Here is an 18918-nt window from a genome sequence, read left to right on the forward strand (position 1 = left end):
GCCGCATGCGATTTTGCCGCAAGCTTTTGTATGGGATTTGACGTTAATGACAGCACTTGCGAATCTGCCGCATGTGGCGATGCGGCAACATCAAAATCATTTGATATTGCCGCATCGCCGCATGCGATTTTATTTCAGATGTCAAATGTCAAATGTCTAAAATCATATTAAAGAATGATTATCTTTATAAAGAAATAACAAAATATCATAATAATACCTTAAAAAGCTAGAAAATTGAGAAAACTCATTTCTTAGCGATATAGATAGAAGATAGCGCATAACATGCTTCACTGCGTTCCAGTGTTTTTGTCTGGGATTTTTGTTGAATCGACTCAGCATGTTCACCGCGTATAGAATGTCTGGTCGAGTACTTTGTTCCAAATACATCAAACATCCATCAGCCCAACTTTTTGAAACGGCACATCTTTCATCACAGCAATTTCAGTGTTACTCTTCGGACTTTCTTCCTTGGTTAGCTTCTCACTGTTGTTGATTGGAACTGCCACAGGTTTACATTTATCCATATTGAACCTCTTTAAAATAGATTATATGTAGACTTCTTGATCCAACTTGATGATGTCTTTTGTCCGTTGAATTCTTATACCTAGGCAGTGCTATGCTGCTCATAAATCCTTCATACGGAAACAGCTACAAAGGAGTTTCTTACTAAAACTAGTTTTACTATTTTTTCGTTGCGTCGACTGCTTCCTGCTTGTTCCATGGCTAGAAATACAATATGTATGTTAAATTACCACATATTTTCAAAAAAAAAAACATACACAACAAAATATCGAACATACTCACCGAGCTGTTGTTCACTGGTTTTTGATCAAAATTATAGGCTTCTCGACCCAAAACGCTTTTTGACAGATAAATTATGGAAAAGCTTTGTAATTGATAGATAAATATGTTGTGCGAGTATTTCAGCAGTTTCCCCATCAAAAAACGATGAAAAAACTAATTAATTTTGAGATCCAACACGACCATTCCCCCGACGACCAAATAAAGCTTCCACCAGCCGCCGCCAGATGCGTTAGTGAATATATAAATTACACTTGCGAGTACGATCAATGTAGCCCGGCCTTTAAGCGTCATACTCAAGGTGTTAGTCTTCATACTCTAGAAAATCTCGTTGATCGGCCTTATAGAGACTTTAGTTCCAATAATATTGTGTATTGCAAAATATTCCTAACATGTGAAAACTCCTGTAAAAATGGTGTACAATGGCGCCATCTGGATTTTCAACGTATAAAATAATGTTTTACAAGAAAGTTGACTATTTTAGACAAGAATTGATATGATACACATTGTAAATAGTACAAAAATGACTTATGATCGCGATTTGTTCGAGGTCGCCTCATAGTGCAACGGTTGCAAAACAGTAATGAGAGCTGTCCTCAACTGTGGACAATATAATCCTCCGCACTCATGCTAAACATCCTTCAATGGATGTTAGTGAAACATCGAGTGGTGTATCAAACCATGGTGTTTGTGTTTAAATTAACTAGTTAATTTTCCCCGGTTAGTGGGTTACACAGCGATTTCAGAGTAATCAAATCTCTTATCTGTAAGAATTTTCATAAACAACAATTCCTGAACACGCAAACTATGATGACAGTTCATTTCCGACTGAATAGATTATTAATTGTGTTTATTTATTGAACATGATTTCTCATTTTTCATTTGAATTTGAATAAGCAAGAAAGATGGTGCCACATTATATGCTACCAGTATGCCAGTATTACTATTGTTCCTGTTAGACTTGAAAACAGGTTTTCCTTAAACATCACGGGCACTATGATTGATTAATTAAAAAAATATTGTTTACCACGAGGTGATTAATAATTTACCTGTATCAATGTTTCTCACTGTGAAACCCTCAAGATCATAATCGGGATTCACTATCAGCACCGCCACGTTATTCCTTGATGTCACTCGCGACAGTGCAACGTAAAGCTGTCCGTGTGCGAATAGGGATCTGAGGGTAGTGTACGAACCAAGATGGTGTAGGGATTGGCCTTGCGTCTTTTTTATAGTCATTGCGAAGCAAACCTGGACCGGGAATTGCTTGCGACAAATTTGGAACGGAAGGTTTACATCGTTGGCAACAATACATCGTCTCCCCGCCGTTTGCCAGTTTTGTGTTCTTTGGTACTATTACTTATTTATTAACACATTAAAATATAATTTATAACAAATAATATTACACGTTAAAAAGGTGGTCTGTTCTGTCCGGACGGTCAACGATCTCTCTTCGTAGAACGATCTGTCGATCGTGTCCTGCACCGCACACACACCTCTACAAGTACAGTACAACTGTCATTGCGAGCTGTCTTGGTACAGCGGTACAGGCACAGGGTGGTTGCCAACATCCCCCCTTCTTAATACTGCCGGTACGCTTCCATCCACGGTGGCGTGCTTCTGACACGCGAAGAGCGACGTGGAGGCTGCACGGGTAGAGATGATATTACGTCATTCGTCGCAACCTCAGAAGATTCAATTGGCTACGGACAAACATTCACAGAAGACGGTAAAATTGAAGACGATAACATTGATGACGATGACGATGGCTGTGTTGATGTTGTTGCTGATGATGATCACTGCGATGCTGCAGTTGATGACGATGATGACGGTACACTCAAGGATGGTGCATCTGATGACATAGACGAATACAAGGACGGCTTAGGGTTGGAACAGGCATCAGGTACTGGTGATGAGGAACAACATTGACTAATACCCCAAGCATCTAACAATCCATTGAAGAACATTGTAGACTCCATTTCATCTAGTTGATTATGTGTGAACGGAGCGTTCTGCCAGATGTGATTAAAACCTTAAATATCACACTTCCGATCTGCTCATCAATCACACCAGGAACCCAGCTCCATTTGTTGACTTCATTAAGCTTCGCATATATAGGATCACCAGCGTTGAACTTTCTGGGATTATGCTCAGAAGTATACGTGCTTGGCTATGGTCGCGGTGGTGATCGTAGCAGCTCTAAAGTTGTGCGTATCCTTCTGTTGAACATAACATCCGCTGGAGTTTTCTGGTTTTCTAACAGCTTATTAGGTGTACTCCTGTAAGTCAGCAAAAATACATCTATCGCTTCTTGGCTGACGTTCCGGGCTCTCGTTTGCGATGCGACTACCTCCTGTTGTAATTCTTCCGCCTGAAAGATACAAATCGGTTAACTCCTCTGGTTAATGGTCATCCTCCCACGTTAACTCTTACCATTTGCTGTACAAACTCTTCGTTTCTGGCACAGCTAGAGTTCAATACAAAAAAGTCATTCACGGTTCTTATTGGCAGAACCGGGATTTCTGGCGCTGCCTCATGCTCCTCATGACGTTCCTGCTCGTCATCCTGATCCTCTTCCGTTTCATTTTTCGCGTTGTGCTCTTCGCTGCTCGGCTGCGGCACCTGCTCCTGTACCTCATCTTCATTCGCCGAATGCCGTTCCGCATTGGGTTGTCGAGCAGCTACTGTTTGCTCGATCAACATCGACAATAGCCGTGTCTGCTCGTCCAATTTTTCCTCCATTCTGGATAGCTTAAGGTTACCCATTTTAACCTCCCGCTCCAACGACCCAATCCGATCCTCCATGGTTTGTAAAAGGGCAGCCATGCAGTCAATCGAAGAGGACACTTGAAAAAATAAACGCATAAACGTTCCTCATCGATGTTAGTCGTACGTTTGATGTCTTGGCCCTAAGCGGTCATACAAATGTACGACCTACTGAAGTATCGAGCGGGAAGATGTATTCTATACCAGCGGGAAGATGTATTCTATTCTATGTATTCTATATGTGAAAACCCCTGTAACAACGGTGTACAATGGCGCCATCTAGATTTCCAACGTCTTGTCCAACGACAAGAATGTTGACTATTTCAGACAAGATTCGATATGATACACATTGTAAATAGTACAAAAATGACTTATGATCGCGATTTGTTCAAGGTCGCCTCATAGTGCAACGGTTGCAAAACAGTAATGAGAGCTGTCTTCAACTGTGGACGATATAATCCTCCGCACTCATGCTAAACATCCTTCAATGGATGTTAGTGAAACATCGAGTGGTGTATCAAACCATGGTGTTTGTGTTTAAATTAACTAGTTAATTTTCCCTGGTTAGTGGGTTACACAGCGATTTCAGAGTAATAAAATCTCTCATCTGTAAGAATTTTCATAAACAACAATTCCTGAACACGCAAACTATGATGACAGTTCATTTCCGACTGAAATGATTATTAATTGTGTTTATTTATTGAACATGATTTCTCATTTTTCATTTGCTGTGAATAAGCAAGAAAGATAGTGCCACATTGTATGCTACCAGTATGCCAGTATTACTATTGTTCCTGTTAGACTTAAAAACAGGTTTTCCTTAAACATCACGGGCACTATGATTGATTAATTAATAATTTACCTGTATCAATATTTTTTAATCACCTCGTGGTAAACAATGTTTCTCACTGTGAAACCCTCAAGATCATAATCGGGATTCACTATCAGCACCGCCACGTTATTCCTTGATGTCACTCGCGACAGTGCAACGTAAAGCTGTCCGTGTGCGAATAGGGATCTGAGGGTAGTGTACGAACCAAGATGGTGTAGGGATTGGCCTTGCGTCTTTTTTATAGTCATTGCGAAGCAAACCTGGACCGGGAATTGCTTGCGACAAATTTGGAACGGAAGGTTTACATCGTTGGCAACAATACATCGTCTCCCCGCCGTTTGCCAGTTTTGTGTTCTTTGGTACTATTACTTATTTATTAACACATTAAAATATAATTTATAACAAATAATATTACACGTTAAAAAGGTGGTCTGTTCTGTCCGGACGGTCAACGATCTCTCTTCGTAGAACGATCTGTCGATCGTGTCCTGCACCGCACACACACCTCTACAAGTACAGTACAACTGTCATTGCGAGCTGTCTTGGTACAGCGGTACAGGCACAGGGTGGTTGCCAACATCCCCCCTTCTTAATACTGCCGGTACGCTTCCATCCACGGTGGCGTTCTTCTGACACGCGAAGAGCGACGTGGAGGCTGCACGGGTAGAGATGATATTACGTCATTCGTCGCAACCTCAGAAGATTCAATTGGCTACGGACAAACATTCACAGAAGACGGTAAAATTGAAGACGATAACATTGATGACGATGACGATGGCTGTGTTGATGTTGTTGCTGATGATGATCACTGCGATGCTGCAGTTGATGACGATGATGACGGTACACTCAAGGATGGTGCATCTGATGACATAGACGAATACAAGGACGGCTTAGGGTTGGAACAGGCATCAGGTACTGGTGATGAGGAACAACATTGACTAATACCCCAAGCATCTAACAATCCATTGAAGAACATTGTAGACTCCATTTCATCTAGTTGATTATGTGTGAACGGAGCGTTCTGCCAGATGTGATTAAAACCTTAAATATCACACTTCCGATCTGCTCATCAATCACACCAGGAACCCAGCTCCATTTGTTGACTTCATTAAGCTTCGCATATATAGGATCACCAGCGTTGAACTTTCTGGGATTATGCTCAGAAGTATACGTGCTTGGCTATGGTCGCGGTGGTGATCGTAGCAGCTCTAAAGTTGTGCGTATCCTTCTGTTGAACATAACATCCGCTGGAGTTTTCTGGTTTTCTAACAGCTTATTAGGTGTACTCCTGTAAGTCAGCAAAAATACATCTATCGCTTCTTGGCTGACGTTCCGGGCTCTCGTTTGCGATGCGACTACCTCCTGTTGTAATTCTTCCGCCTGAAATATACAAATCGGTTAACTCCTCTGGTTAATGGTCATCCTCCCACGTTAACTCTTACCATTTGCTGTACAAACTCTTCGTTTCTGGCACAGCTAGAGTTCAATACAAAAAAGTCATTCACGGTTCTTATTGGCAGAACCGGGATTTCTGGCGCTGCCTCATGCTCCTCATGACGTTCCTGCTCGTCATCCTGATCCTCTTCCGTTTCATTTTTCGCGTTGTGCTCTTCGCTGCTCGGCTGCGGCACCTGCTCCTGTACCTCATCTTCATTCGCCGAATGCCGTTCCGCATTGGGTTGTCGAGCAGCTACTGTTTGCTCGATCAACATCGACAATAGCCGTGTCTGCTCGTCCAATTTTTCCTCCATTCTGGATAGCTTAAGGTTACCCATTTTAACCTCCCGCTCCAACGACCCAATCCGATCCTCCATGGTTTGTAAAAGGGCAGCCATGCAGTCAATCGAAGAGGACACTTGAAAAAATAAACGCATAAACGTTCCTCATCGATGTTAGTCGTACGTTTGATGTCTTGGCCCTAAGCGGTCATACAAATGTACGACCTACTGAAGTATCGAGCGGGAAGATGTATTCTATACCAGCGGGAAGATGTATTCTATTCTATGTATTCTATATGTGAAAACCCCTGTAACAACGGTGTACAATGGCGCCATCTAGATTTCCAACGTCTTGTCCAACGACAAGAATGTTGACTATTTCAGACAAGATTCGATATGATACACATTGTAAATAGTACAAAAATGACTTATGATCGCGATTTGTTCAAGGTCGCCTCATAGTGCAACGGTTGCAAAACAGTAATGAGAGCTGTCTTCAACTGTGGACGATATAATCCTCCGCACTCATGCTAAACATCCTTCAATGGATGTTAGTGAAACATCGAGTGGTGTATCAAACCATGGTGTTTGTGTTTAAATTAACTAGTTAATTTTCCCTGGTTAGTGGGTTACACAGCGATTTCAGAGTAATAAAATCTCTCATCTGTAAGAATTTTCATAAACAACAATTCCTGAACACGCAAACTATGATGACAGTTCATTTCCGACTGAAATGATTATTAATTGTGTTTATTTATTGAACATGATTTCTCATTTTTCATTTGCTGTGAATAAGCAAGAAAGATAGTGCCACATTGTATGCTACCAGTATGCCAGTATTACTATTGTTCCTGTTAGACTTAAAAACAGGTTTTCCTTAAACATCACGGGCACTATGATTGATTAATTAATAATTTACCTGTATCAATATTTTTTAATCACCTCGTGGTAAACAATGTTTCTCACTGTGAAACCCTCAAGATCATAATCGGGATTCACTATCAGCACCGCCACGTTATTCCTTGATGTCACTCGCGACAGTGCAACGTAAAGCTGTCCGTGTGCGAATAGGGATCTGAGGGTAGTGTACGAACCAAGATGGTGTAGGGATTGGCCTTGCGTCTTTTTTATAGTCATTGCGAAGCAAACCTGGACCGGGAATTGCTTGCGACAAATTTGGAACGGAAGGTTTACATCGTTGGCAACAATACATCGTCTCCCCGCCGTTTGCCAGTTTTGTGTTCTTTGGTACTATTACTTATTTATTAACACATTAAAATATAATTTATAACAAATAATATTACACGTTAAAAAGGTGGTCTGTTCTGTCCGGACGGTCAACGATCTCTCTTCGTAGAACGATCTGTCGATCGTGTCCTGCACCGCACACACACCTCTACAAGTACAGTACAACTGTCATTGCGAGCTGTCTTGGTACAGCGGTACAGGCACAGGGTGGTTGCCAACATCCCCCCTTCTTAATACTGCCGGTACGCTTCCATCCACGGTGGCGTTCTTCTGACACGCGAAGAGCGACGTGGAGGCTGCACGGGTAGAGATGATATTACGTCATTCGTCGCAACCTCAGAAGATTCAATTGGCTACGGACAAACATTCACAGAAGACGGTAAAATTGAAGACGATAACATTGATGACGATGACGATGGCTGTGTTGATGTTGTTGCTGATGATGATCACTGCGATGCTGCAGTTGATGACGATGATGACGGTACACTCAAGGATGGTGCATCTGATGACATAGACGAATACAAGGACGGCTTAGGGTTGGAACAGGCATCAGGTACTGGTGATGAGGAACAACATTGACTAATACCCCAAGCATCTAACAATCCATTGAAGAACATTGTAGACTCCATTTCATCTAGTTGATTATGTGTGAACGGAGCGTTCTGCCAGATGTGATTAAAACCTTAAATATCACACTTCCGATCTGCTCATCAATCACACCAGGAACCCAGCTCCATTTGTTGACTTCATTAAGCTTCGCATATATAGGATCACCAGCGTTGAACTTTCTGGGATTATGCTCAGAAGTATACGTGCTTGGCTATGGTCGCGGTGGTGATCGTAGCAGCTCTAAAGTTGTGCGTATCCTTCTGTTGAACATAACATCCGCTGGAGTTTTCTGGTTTTCTAACAGCTTATTAGGTGTACTCCTGTAAGTCAGCAAAAATACATCTATCGCTTCTTGGCTGACGTTCCGGGCTCTCGTTTGCGATGCGACTACCTCCTGTTGTAATTCTTCCGCCTGAAAGATACAAATCGGTTAACTCCTCTGGTTAATGGTCATCCTCCCACGTTAACTCTTACCATTTGCTGTACAAACTCTTCGTTTCTGGCACAGCTAGAGTTCAATACAAAAAAGTCATTCACGGTTCTTATTGGCAGAACCGGGATTTCTGGCGCTGCCTCATGCTCCTCATGACGTTCCTGCTCGTCATCCTGATCCTCTTCCGTTTCATTTTTCGCGTTGTGCTCTTCGCTGCTCGGCTGCGGCACCTGCTCCTGTACCTCATCTTCATTCGCCGAATGCCGTTCCGCATTGGGTTGTCGAGCAGCTACTGTTTGCTCGATCAACATCGACAATAGCCGTGTCTGCTCGTCCAATTTTTCCTCCATTCTGGATAGCTTAAGGTTACCCATTTTAACCTCCCGCTCCAACGACCCAATCCGATCCTCCATGGTTTGTAAAAGGGCAGCCATGCAGTCAATCGAAGAGGACACTTGAAAAAATAAACGCATAAACGTTCCTCATCGATGTTAGTCGTACGTTTGATGTCTTGGCCCTAAGCGGTCATACAAATGTACGACCTACTGAAGTATCGAGCGGGAAGATGTATTCTATACCAGCGGGAAGATGTATTCTATTCTATGTATTCTATATGTGAAAACCCCTGTAACAACGGTGTACAATGGCGCCATCTAGATTTCCAACGTCTTGTCCAACGACAAGAATGTTGACTATTTCAGACAAGATTCGATATGATACACATTGTAAATAGTACAAAAATGACTTATGATCGCGATTTGTTCAAGGTCGCCTCATAGTGCAACGGTTGCAAAACAGTAATGAGAGCTGTCTTCAACTGTGGACGATATAATCCTCCGCACTCATGCTAAACATCCTTCAATGGATGTTAGTGAAACATCGAGTGGTGTATCAAACCATGGTGTTTGTGTTTAAATTAACTAGTTAATTTTCCCCGGTTAGTGGGTTACACAGCGATTTCAGAGTAATCAAATCTCTTATCTGTAAGAATTTTCATAAACAACAATTCCTGAACACGCAAACTATGATGACAGTTCATTTCCGACTGAATAGATTATTAATTGTGTTTATTTATTGAACATGATTTCTCATTTTTCATTTGAATTTGAATAAGCAAGAAAGATGGTGCCACATTATATGCTACCAGTATGCCAGTATTACTATTGTTCCTGTTAGACTTGAAAACAGGTTTTCCTTAAACATCACGGGCACTATGATTGATTAATTAATAATTTACCTGTATCAATATTTTTTAATCACCTCGTGGTAAACAATGTTTCTCACTGTGACACCCTCAAGATCATAATCGGGATTCACTATCAGCACCGCCACGTTATTCCTTGATGTCACTCGCGACAGTGCAACGTAAAGCTGTCCGTGTGCGAATAGGGATCTGAGGGTAGTGTACGAACCAAGATGGTGTAGGTATTGGCCTTGCGTCTTGTTTATAGTCATTGCGAAGCAAACCTGGACCGGGAATTGCTTGCGACAAATTTGGAACGGAAGGTTTACATCGTTGGCAACAATACATCGTCTCCCCGCCGTTTGCCAGTTTTGTGTTCTTTGGTACTATTACTTATTAACACATTAAAATATAATTTATAACAAATAATATTACACGTTAAAAAGGTGGTCTGTTCTGTCCGGACGGTCAACGATCTCTCTTCGTAGAACGATTTGTCGATCGTGTCCTGCACCGCACACACACCTCTACAAGTACAGTACAACTGTCATTGCGAGCTGTCTTGGTACAGCGGTACAGGCACAGGGTGGTTGCCAACATCCCCCCTTCTTAATACTGCCGGTACGCTTCCATCCACGGTGGCGTTCTTCTGACACGCGAAGAGCGACGTGGAGGCTGCACGGGTAGAGATGATATTACGTCATTCGTCGCAACCTCAGAAGATTCAATTGGCTCCGGACAAACATTCGCAGAAGACGGTAAAACTGAAGACGATAACATTGATGACGATGACGATGGTTGTGTTGATGTTGTTGCTGATGATGATGACTGCGATGCTGCAGTTGATGACGATGATGACGGTACACTCAAGGATGGTGCATCTGATGACATAGACGAATACAAGGACGGCTTAGGGTTGGAGCATCAGGTACTGGTGATGAGGAACAACATTGACTAATACCCCAAGCATCTAACAATCCATTGAAGAACATTGTAGACTCCATTTCATCTAGTTGATTATTTGTGTTGTACCGATGACGCAGCTGATTTATGTGTGAACGGAGCGTTCTGCCAGATGTGGTTAAAACCTTAAATATCACACTTCCGATCTGCTCTTCAATCACACCAGGAACCCAGCTCCATTTGTTGACTTCATAAAGCTTCGCATATACAGGATCACCAGCGTTGAACTTTTTGGGTTTATGCTCAGAAGTATACGTGCTTGGCGAAGGGTCGCGGTGGTGATCGTAGCAGCTCTAAAGTTGTGCGTATCCTTCTGTTGAACATAACATCCGCTGGAGTTTTCTGGTTTTCTAACAGCTTATTAGGTGTACTCCTGTAAGTCAGCAAAAATACATCTAACGCTTGTTGGCTGACGTTCCGGGCTCTCGTTTGCGATGCGACCACCTCCTGTTGTAATTCTTCCGCCTGAAAGATACAAATCGGTTAACTGCTCTGGTTAATGGTCATCCTCCCACGTTTACTCTTACCATTTGCTGTACAAACTCTTCGTTTCTGGCACAGCTAGAGTTCAATACAAAAAAGTCATTCACGGTTCTTATTGGCAGAACCGGGATTTCTGGCGCTGCCTCATGCTCCTCATGACGTTCCTGCTCGTCATCCTGATCCTCTTCCGTTTCATTTTTCGCGTTGTGCTCTTCGGCTGCGGCACCTGCTCCTGTACCTCATCTTCATTCGCCGAATGCCGTTCCGCATCGGGTTGTCGAGCAGCTACTGTTTGCTCGACCAACATCGACAATAGCCGTGTCTGCTCGTCCAATTTTTCCTCCATTCTGGATAGCTTAAGGTTACCCATTTTAACCTCCCGCTCCAACGACCCAATCCGATCATCCATGGTTTGTAAAAGGGCAGCCATACAGTCAATCGAAGAGGACACTGGAAAAAATAAACGCATAAACGTTCCTCATCGATGTTAGTCGTACGTTTGATGTCTTGGCCCTAAGCGGTCATACAAATGTACGACCTACTGAAGTATCGAGCGGGAAGATGTATTCTATACCAGCTAGGGGTTGCTGGGGGATTATGCAGCACTGTGGCAAAACGCACCTTTCCTCATTTCCGAGGAGAAACGCGTTTTGTTCGCGAAAAGGTAGTCAGCAGTTAAGATCGAAATAAAATATTGTCATTCTGAGAGTAGTAGAGCTGTAACATGTAACATGTAAAGCTGTACCATGCACAGAAACGCAAAATATTAACAAAACAAGAAAAAAAAACATCGGTCCCGACACGTTTTGATCTTGCCTTCCGTTTCGCAAAGGCATAAACGTAAAAAATCGTAGTTTTTTTGCGTGGAATACATAGTTTTGTTTATTAGAATCATTGCTTCAAACCTCGGAGGCGATTCCGTGATATAGTTGTCAACTCGAACGACTCAATATCATGCCTGCCATAGGTCCAAGCCTAGAATGAATCATCCATGCTAGTTCTCTTAGGCCGGGTTTTTTTCTCGTGCAATTTTATCGGATGTGCGGTCCAAATTTTGTATAGAATTTGACGCATAGCGTCGGACGAAAAAATCGTTGCGATGTATTTAAATCCATTCGAAATTTTTCTCTCATATTCCATATCAAATTTTAACGTTTGGTGCGATTTTAACGGAATTGCTGAGCTATTTCGATTAATGTTGCGATTATTGGGATGCGTTTTATAATTTAATGGTAATAAAACATAAATTTGAGATTGTAAATCTGTAATTGTGGAGGTTCTGTACGAACAGATAAAATGGGATGCGATGGACCGACGGAATATACATAGGTGATAGTAAATAGGCTATATTAATGCAAATAGACTAGATTATAAATTTATGTAATAGAGGAAAGATTAGTGTAAATAAGATTGAGGCTAGATTCTCTTTCGTTATTCGTTTTCTTAGACTATAAGTCCTTCTGCAGGGAAAAGTTTTTTGAAAAAACCCTGGTCGCATTAAGAACTCCACTCTCATGCGATGGCTGAAACATGACCCTATTATGACGTGTAAACTGTTAACATTATTCAGTATATTGTATAAAAGGCGGTCCCGTTGTACAGTCGTCAACTCGAACGACTCAATAACATGCCCGCCATGGGTTCAAGCCCTAAACGAACCGTTCCCCCGTAGCAAGGATTTGACTATCCGGCTGCGTGGTAATGAATTAAGTATCGATAGCCTATATATAGGCCGGCATGTCCACGTAGGACGTTACGCCAAATAGAAGATTGTGTAAAAGGCACAAAAGGTCTAATATCAATCAGAGCTCCATTATGTTGTAATTAAAAATAGTAAACAATAAATAAACATAGGTGATAAAACATGATTTGTTATTTAATCTAGTTATTTTATTCACTTTTTTACTTATTACCGAATGTTATGCACAAATTGCATTAAATATCTGTCTTTGAAGCGATTTAAAACTTTTGGCAAATTGCAATTTATGTTTAGTTTGACAATTACTTACTTACTTACTTACTTATCCGGCGCTACAACCGCTTTGCGGTCTTGGCCTGCCTCAGGAGTGTCCGAAACCGCTCACGGTCTCGCGCCTTCGTCTGCCAGTCCGTTATCCCGGCCTTAATGGCGGACGCCTCCACGCCATCTTGCCACCTCAATTTGGGCCTACCACGCCTCCTCTGTCCTTGTGGACGGCCTAAAAAGACTTTACGGGCTGGGTCGTCCGTTTCCATGCGTACAACATGGCCAGCCCACCGGAGCCTGGCGAGCTTAATACGCTGTACGACAGTGAGGTCGCCGTACATCTCGTATAGCTCGTCATTATAGCGGCTCCTCCATTGTCCTTCCACACATACGGGGCCAAGTATCCTTCTGAGCATCTTCCTCTCGAACGCGGCTAAGAGGGCTTCGTCAGATTTGGACAGTGTCCATGTCTCAGAGGCGTATGTGAGTACTGGTACTATATAGGTACTATATAGTCCCAGCTTCGTCCGTCGCGACAGGTTCTTTGAGGTGAACTGCTTTTTCAGGCTGTAGAATGACCGGTTGGCAGCCAGCATCCTTGCGCGCAACTCAACTTCCATACTGTTGTCGTTGCTGACCTTTGACCCAAGATAGGTGAATTCTGGGACGACTTCAAAAGTGCGTTCACCTATCTGTACATCACGCCTACGTAGATTTGGATTATTTATTGGTAGGTCCGCTGATGTTGCCACCATCAGTTTGGTCTTTGCCTCGTTTATCTGCAATCCGAGGTTCTCTGCCGCCTGCTCAATCCCTTGGTAGGCTTCTGCTACATAGGAGAGCCGCAGACCAATGATGTCTATATCATCAGCGTATGCCAGGATCTGGGTTGACTTATAGAAGACGGTTCCCGTAGTCTCCACCCTCGAGTCGCGGATGGCCCTCTCTAGCGCCAAGTTGAATAGGAGACAGGCAAGCCCGTCCCCCTGGCGCAGACCCTTGGTGGTAGCAAAAGGTCCTGAGAGTTTTCCATCCACCCTCACCTGGCATGTGACGTTGGTCATAGTCATTCTAACTAGCCTTATCAGTTTGGCCGGGATTCCAAATGAGCTCATAGCGTCGTACAGTTTTACCCTGGCTATGCTATCGTATGCGGCTTTGAAATCTATGAAGAGATGGTATGTGTCGTTTCTGTACAATTATTGGTTTGACAATTATTGGAGAAAATTGTGCTAATCTGATATATGAACAGTTAAAAATAAATATTCGCGAAACTCGAATTCGTGTAACACTGGGGAAGCCTGTAACTAGAACAATAAACCAAACCATACAATCATGTTGTTAAAGATTATGTGGTTGCACAATGTTTTAAACTTGTTTGGAACTTTAACAAAATCACAATACTAAAAAATGTTAAATCAACATATAAATTTAAAAAGAAAACCTAAATGCTTTCGAAATAAAGTACAAGGTGAAAGATGATTTTTTGACAGTTCAATGCTGTTTGTTTCTGCCAAAGCTTGTAACAATAACAAACCTTGAATTTTACCGAATACATATTCCTTTAAAACAGTTTTACAACAATACAAATACTACGACATGTTTCATATTGCAAATCACCACAACTTAAGTAAAAAATAATAATTTGTGAGCCAGTCGGTGCGTTACGCTATACCCATTAGGCTGAAACTTTTCATATATGAAGAAGAAACTGCTGATTAAAACATTTACTGACCCGTATTCGCGTTGCCGAAAATAAATAGTACCACAGCATACCGTAAATAGAAACGTCCTGCCGAACATATAAGCGAAAACAATGTTTGCATTTTCAATAGATGGCAGGGCATCGGAGTTCAACCAGTGAGTTCAGACTGATCAACCGGTAAACATTGAAACTAGTGATGGGCAAACGGCTCCGCACCAACGGCTCCGGAGCCGGCTCCGCTCCAACGGATCCGGAGCCGGCTCCGCTCCGACGGCTCCGGAGCCGGTTTTAACACAAAGGACCAAAAGAACTTTTTCAGTGAAGTTTCAATCGAAGAAATCCGTAAATGGTGGAGTACGTCGTGTTTAAAAGAATTTATCAAAAAAAAACATCGATTAGTTTTGAATATTGTTAAGAAAGAAGAGACTAATGAATGCTACACAACGTCAATACTGCAATCATATCCTGTGTTAGCTTCCACACGTAAGAGAATATATATTTGTTTTTTTATTACACTATCATACAATGATGTCTCTATTGAACCGTTAGTGCGGAGCCGTTGATCCGGAGCCGTTGTTTCGTCGCCGGCTCCGGAACGGTGGGCCCGATGTCGGTTCCGCAGCCATTGGAACGGAGCCGTGAGTGCAGAGGCGTTAGTCCGGAGCCGGCTACGGAGCCGTTGGTGCGGAGCCGTGGGTGCGGAGCCGTTGGTGCGCTCCGAAACGCCCATCACTAGTTACCGGGGTTCCGGGGTGGAGCGTGGCACAAATGTCCACGGGTATGGAACGCGTAAAGCGAATGAACCACGAATGCCCAACGATTCGTCTGCTCAAGCCAGAAATATGAGAAAAATTGAACAAAACACCCAGGAATATGATTTTACAGGATTCTAAATCAAAACAAAAGGTGTGAGAAATGAATAAAACATTTCTAGTTAGAATTTGCTGATCCTCCTTTTTGTTTTTCTCCCCAGTTTCTCGTCTGTGTCAGTGTAGTAAGCGTTTCCTTATAGGGATGGCGCTTATGGTGTTAAACGTATTTTCATTCGAACTATGGGGACATCTTTTGAAGCTCATTTTGTTCGAAATATCACGTCGGTTCGTCGGTGGTAATAGCATCACTTGGTCACTTTTGCTAGATTCCATCGTATAGCTAGCGTTTTCTGTCCTTTTAGGTACACTACAGTAAGAACAGCACCATTGTGGATCATTCTGCAGACGATGCTGATTCGGCTGTTTGTAGTGCACACGATTACTTAACATAACGCGTAGTATGTTGCTATCAAGTCTCGCACCATTAACCATCCCTGCTTTTTGTTTTTTTTGTGCAATTCGTCACGGACAGCTTTACCTTGTCTCGATTTTTTGTGACGATTTTCGATTTTATATATAGTGAGAAGCTCTTCGGCAGAATTACTACGCAGTGGAACGCAAAAATATGAAACAAGAAACTTGTTATACAACTTCACTCGAGCTTATTTTATAATCGGTTTCTTTTCCAAAACTATCTGCTTAATGGCTTATTTGTTGCTCTTCCACCATAAATTAATTAATCGACGAATAGTCGACGAATATGAGTAAAACCTAAAATAAGATACCGTTGGGTCTCGTAGAAAACTGTTGCCGTAGAACTAACACTTGTATGTATACAAAGTAAGTCTATCAGGGAAGGGTGTGAACTTTTTAAACGGGAGCTATTTTTGTGATAGGCCGCCGCAGCTAGATGGCAGGATAAAACGATGTTAATGATATTCTTTTATGTTTGTGAAATATTGCCGTGCGTCTGTGTTTCGTGCATCGGTGCTAAATATGTGGACACGGGTCACGGGTAGGGCTGGATCGGTGAACGTAAAAACGTCTATGTCGAGTCGTTTACGTCCAGTGCATAAAGTGCAGTAATAAAGCAATGCACCTTTTAGTACCGGATCGACCCAATTCCGATTCCTCCATGCTTTGCGCTGCTATGAAGTTGATCAGTAATTGAGTTTGGCATGGCGATAGATACCGTCTGAAGACTGATATGGGACGCTGAACGGTTTGAATATGTGGAGGTGAATCTTAAGGTTACTTGAATAATAGTTGGAAAAATAATTCACTCAGCTATCGCCAGCGTAAATTTGCCCGTTGATATTACTTTGTGAAGCCAACATACCAATCCTAACTACATTGTTGTGATTTATATAAAATGTTAGCAGTATAGATGAAATTAATCAGGCAAATACTGAAAAATGTTCAAAGAAACTATTCGTTACACCTTTGAATGTCTTGTGCTAACCATAACCATCAAGCAAGGTACGAGCATCATCTCCCTTTTTCGATATCGGAACAGCTTTAGCAACAAGCGCCGCAACCGTTTGTGGAGTGCAAAATAAGGGATTGGGAGAGCATCGGGAGAGCACCATGGTTGTTGTATTCGATGATTGCTCAAAATTGGTAACCTGCATGGTGCAAAATACTTCGTGTTTGTTGCATCTTTCCGTATCCATGACGGCAAACTGTGTATGGTGTAGAGAGCCATCGTTGCAGCGGAATCTGTGGAAGTCGTTCGTTGTGTTGGCTTCAATGGAATGGATTAATAATTTTCATATAAACACAAGTATGTTGTCGTAACAGGATCTGCTTCGTTACGTTCGCTCTAGCGCGATAAAGTAGGAGAAATCGTTTGATGACCTGTACCGTGTGTGCTGCTCTTGACAAAACATGGCTGGTATGCGATTTATCTTGCATGTACGTAAATCACAGAAGTGAACTTAACTGGGATGGTGGGAAAATATGTATCTCACAGATTCACACAACAGCACTTGTAAGTTATATTTTGATTGCAATCTGCTTTGACCGGTGAACCCAACAGTGGTAGTGTTAGAAAATGTATTTATGAAAATCGTAACTTAATGTGATATATTTTTTGGCTTTAGCTATTGTACGATTCAAAGTGTCTTTAGGTATCATTACGTCGACGTCTAATTGATATAGCATATTTACATGCTGTAGTCAGAGACCAAATGTATAGACATCGATTCATAAAACGTTGGACGTGGATTGATCCTCCCATACACAGCAAGGTATGCAACAAAGTAAAAACCTTGAATAAAACCTGTGCTGGACATATCCCTGTGTACATGATTTTGCATATCAAGAAAAAGCTATTGATAATTGATTGTGTCATAAGACACCTGTTGAAGATGGACTGAATGGTTCAAACGTTCATTTGCATACATAAAGTTGCATCATAAAGTCTAGTCGATTTAAAATTGAATGTATGACCGGGAAAAAGACGGATTTTCACATAGTTGGAAGCATATAATCTATAATCTCGTGTCACTTGTAAAAATCTCCAAACATGACCATTGCGCTTGTTATTCTTGTTATATTATTAAGTAGTTTTTATTGTTATTCAGCAATAAAGCGATACCAACGACTAGGTCGTTGATTTTGTATCAAGTGCAAGATAGAAACTTTAAATGTTTCAAATATAGCCTTAATTGGTACACTTACCATAGTAATTATTCGTAAGAAGGTTTAGAAACCGATTTTACTATTGTAAAAAATATTGCGTAATATTCTACATGTTTTTTGAAGCCCAAAATGTGTAGAACACGAGATTATTTTTTTATTTTCATCCAGTGTTTATCGAAATTTTTGAAATTTTAAATCGATTTTTTTACTAAGTATATGAACATCATTAAATAAGGGGCTTTTCTATTCTTTTACTCGTTGAGTCGAAAAATTGAACTCGATTGCTCTTTAAAATATGCTTGTTGTTTTAGAAGTCTGGTTGGGAAAATCTATCGAGACGGTCTGTCTGTTTGTTGCCTACTTCGATGTCGGCAGCCCAAGTGTTGAAGATGACTTTAAAATGCGCTTACAACACTAGAGTATTGGCAAAAAATCAGTATTATACATTTTTAGATCATCAAACGGTATGATTTATTCTAATCTAATCTCATTGCATTATCGGTTGTTTTCATGATGGACCATTCAGTTTGGTTTTGCTGCCATTTAAATGATTTCCTTTAATAAATTTTAAATGCATATCATTACCTAATTTGGCTCATTAAAAAAACTGAATTCGAACCATTTTCGACAAAGTTTTGGCGTTTTTGAATTAAAATGTTTCAAAGGTTTTGATGTCGAGAACGACAGGTTTGAATCGATTGTGCAAACGAAAGAACACGTAGTTGTTTTAATGGATAAATACTTGCCTACTTGACA

At 41.5% G+C, this 18918-nt stretch overlaps 3 protein-coding genes across 4 annotated transcripts; all 3 read right to left on the reverse strand.

Moving 5' to 3' along the window:
• Positions 1–2971: 2971 nt before the first annotated feature.
• LOC125908412 (uncharacterized) lies at positions 2972–3900 on the reverse strand. The gene is made up of 2 exons (XM_049611148.1): positions 3235–3900; positions 2972–3172 (listed from the first exon to the last, which is right to left on the reverse strand). The coding sequence occupies exons 1-2, from the start codon at positions 3664–3666 to the stop codon at positions 2972–2974; spliced, it is 633 nt and encodes a 210-aa protein (XP_049467105.1). The 5' UTR covers positions 3667–3900.
• A 1663-nt stretch (positions 3901–5563) lies between these two features.
• LOC125906916 (uncharacterized) lies at positions 5564–6481 on the reverse strand. The gene is made up of 2 exons (XM_049607901.1): positions 5842–6481; positions 5564–5779 (listed from the first exon to the last, which is right to left on the reverse strand). The coding sequence occupies exons 1-2, from the start codon at positions 6271–6273 to the stop codon at positions 5579–5581; spliced, it is 633 nt and encodes a 210-aa protein (XP_049463858.1). The 5' UTR covers positions 6274–6481; the 3' UTR covers positions 5564–5578.
• Positions 6482–8134: 1653 nt separating this feature from the next.
• On the reverse strand, positions 8135–12041 carry LOC120951179 (uncharacterized). 2 transcript variants are annotated; one of them, XM_049607902.1, is made up of 3 exons: positions 11263–12041; positions 8449–8637; positions 8135–8386 (listed from the first exon to the last, which is right to left on the reverse strand). In XM_049607902.1, the coding sequence occupies exons 1-3, from the start codon at positions 11503–11505 to the stop codon at positions 8186–8188; spliced, it is 633 nt and encodes a 210-aa protein (XP_049463859.1). In that variant the 5' UTR covers positions 11506–12041; the 3' UTR covers positions 8135–8185. The 2 variants fall into 2 exon arrangements, with proteins under 2 accessions (XP_049463859.1, XP_040225664.2); XM_040369730.2 differs by lacking the exon at positions 11263–12041 and having other exon boundaries at positions 8144–8386; positions 8449–9077.
• Positions 12042–18918: the final 6877 nt, after the last annotated feature.

The sequence above is a fragment of the Anopheles coluzzii genome, chromosome 2 (genome assembly GCF_943734685.1).
Source record: "Anopheles coluzzii chromosome 2, AcolN3, whole genome shotgun sequence".
NCBI lineage: Eukaryota > Metazoa > Arthropoda > Insecta > Diptera > Culicidae > Anopheles > Anopheles coluzzii.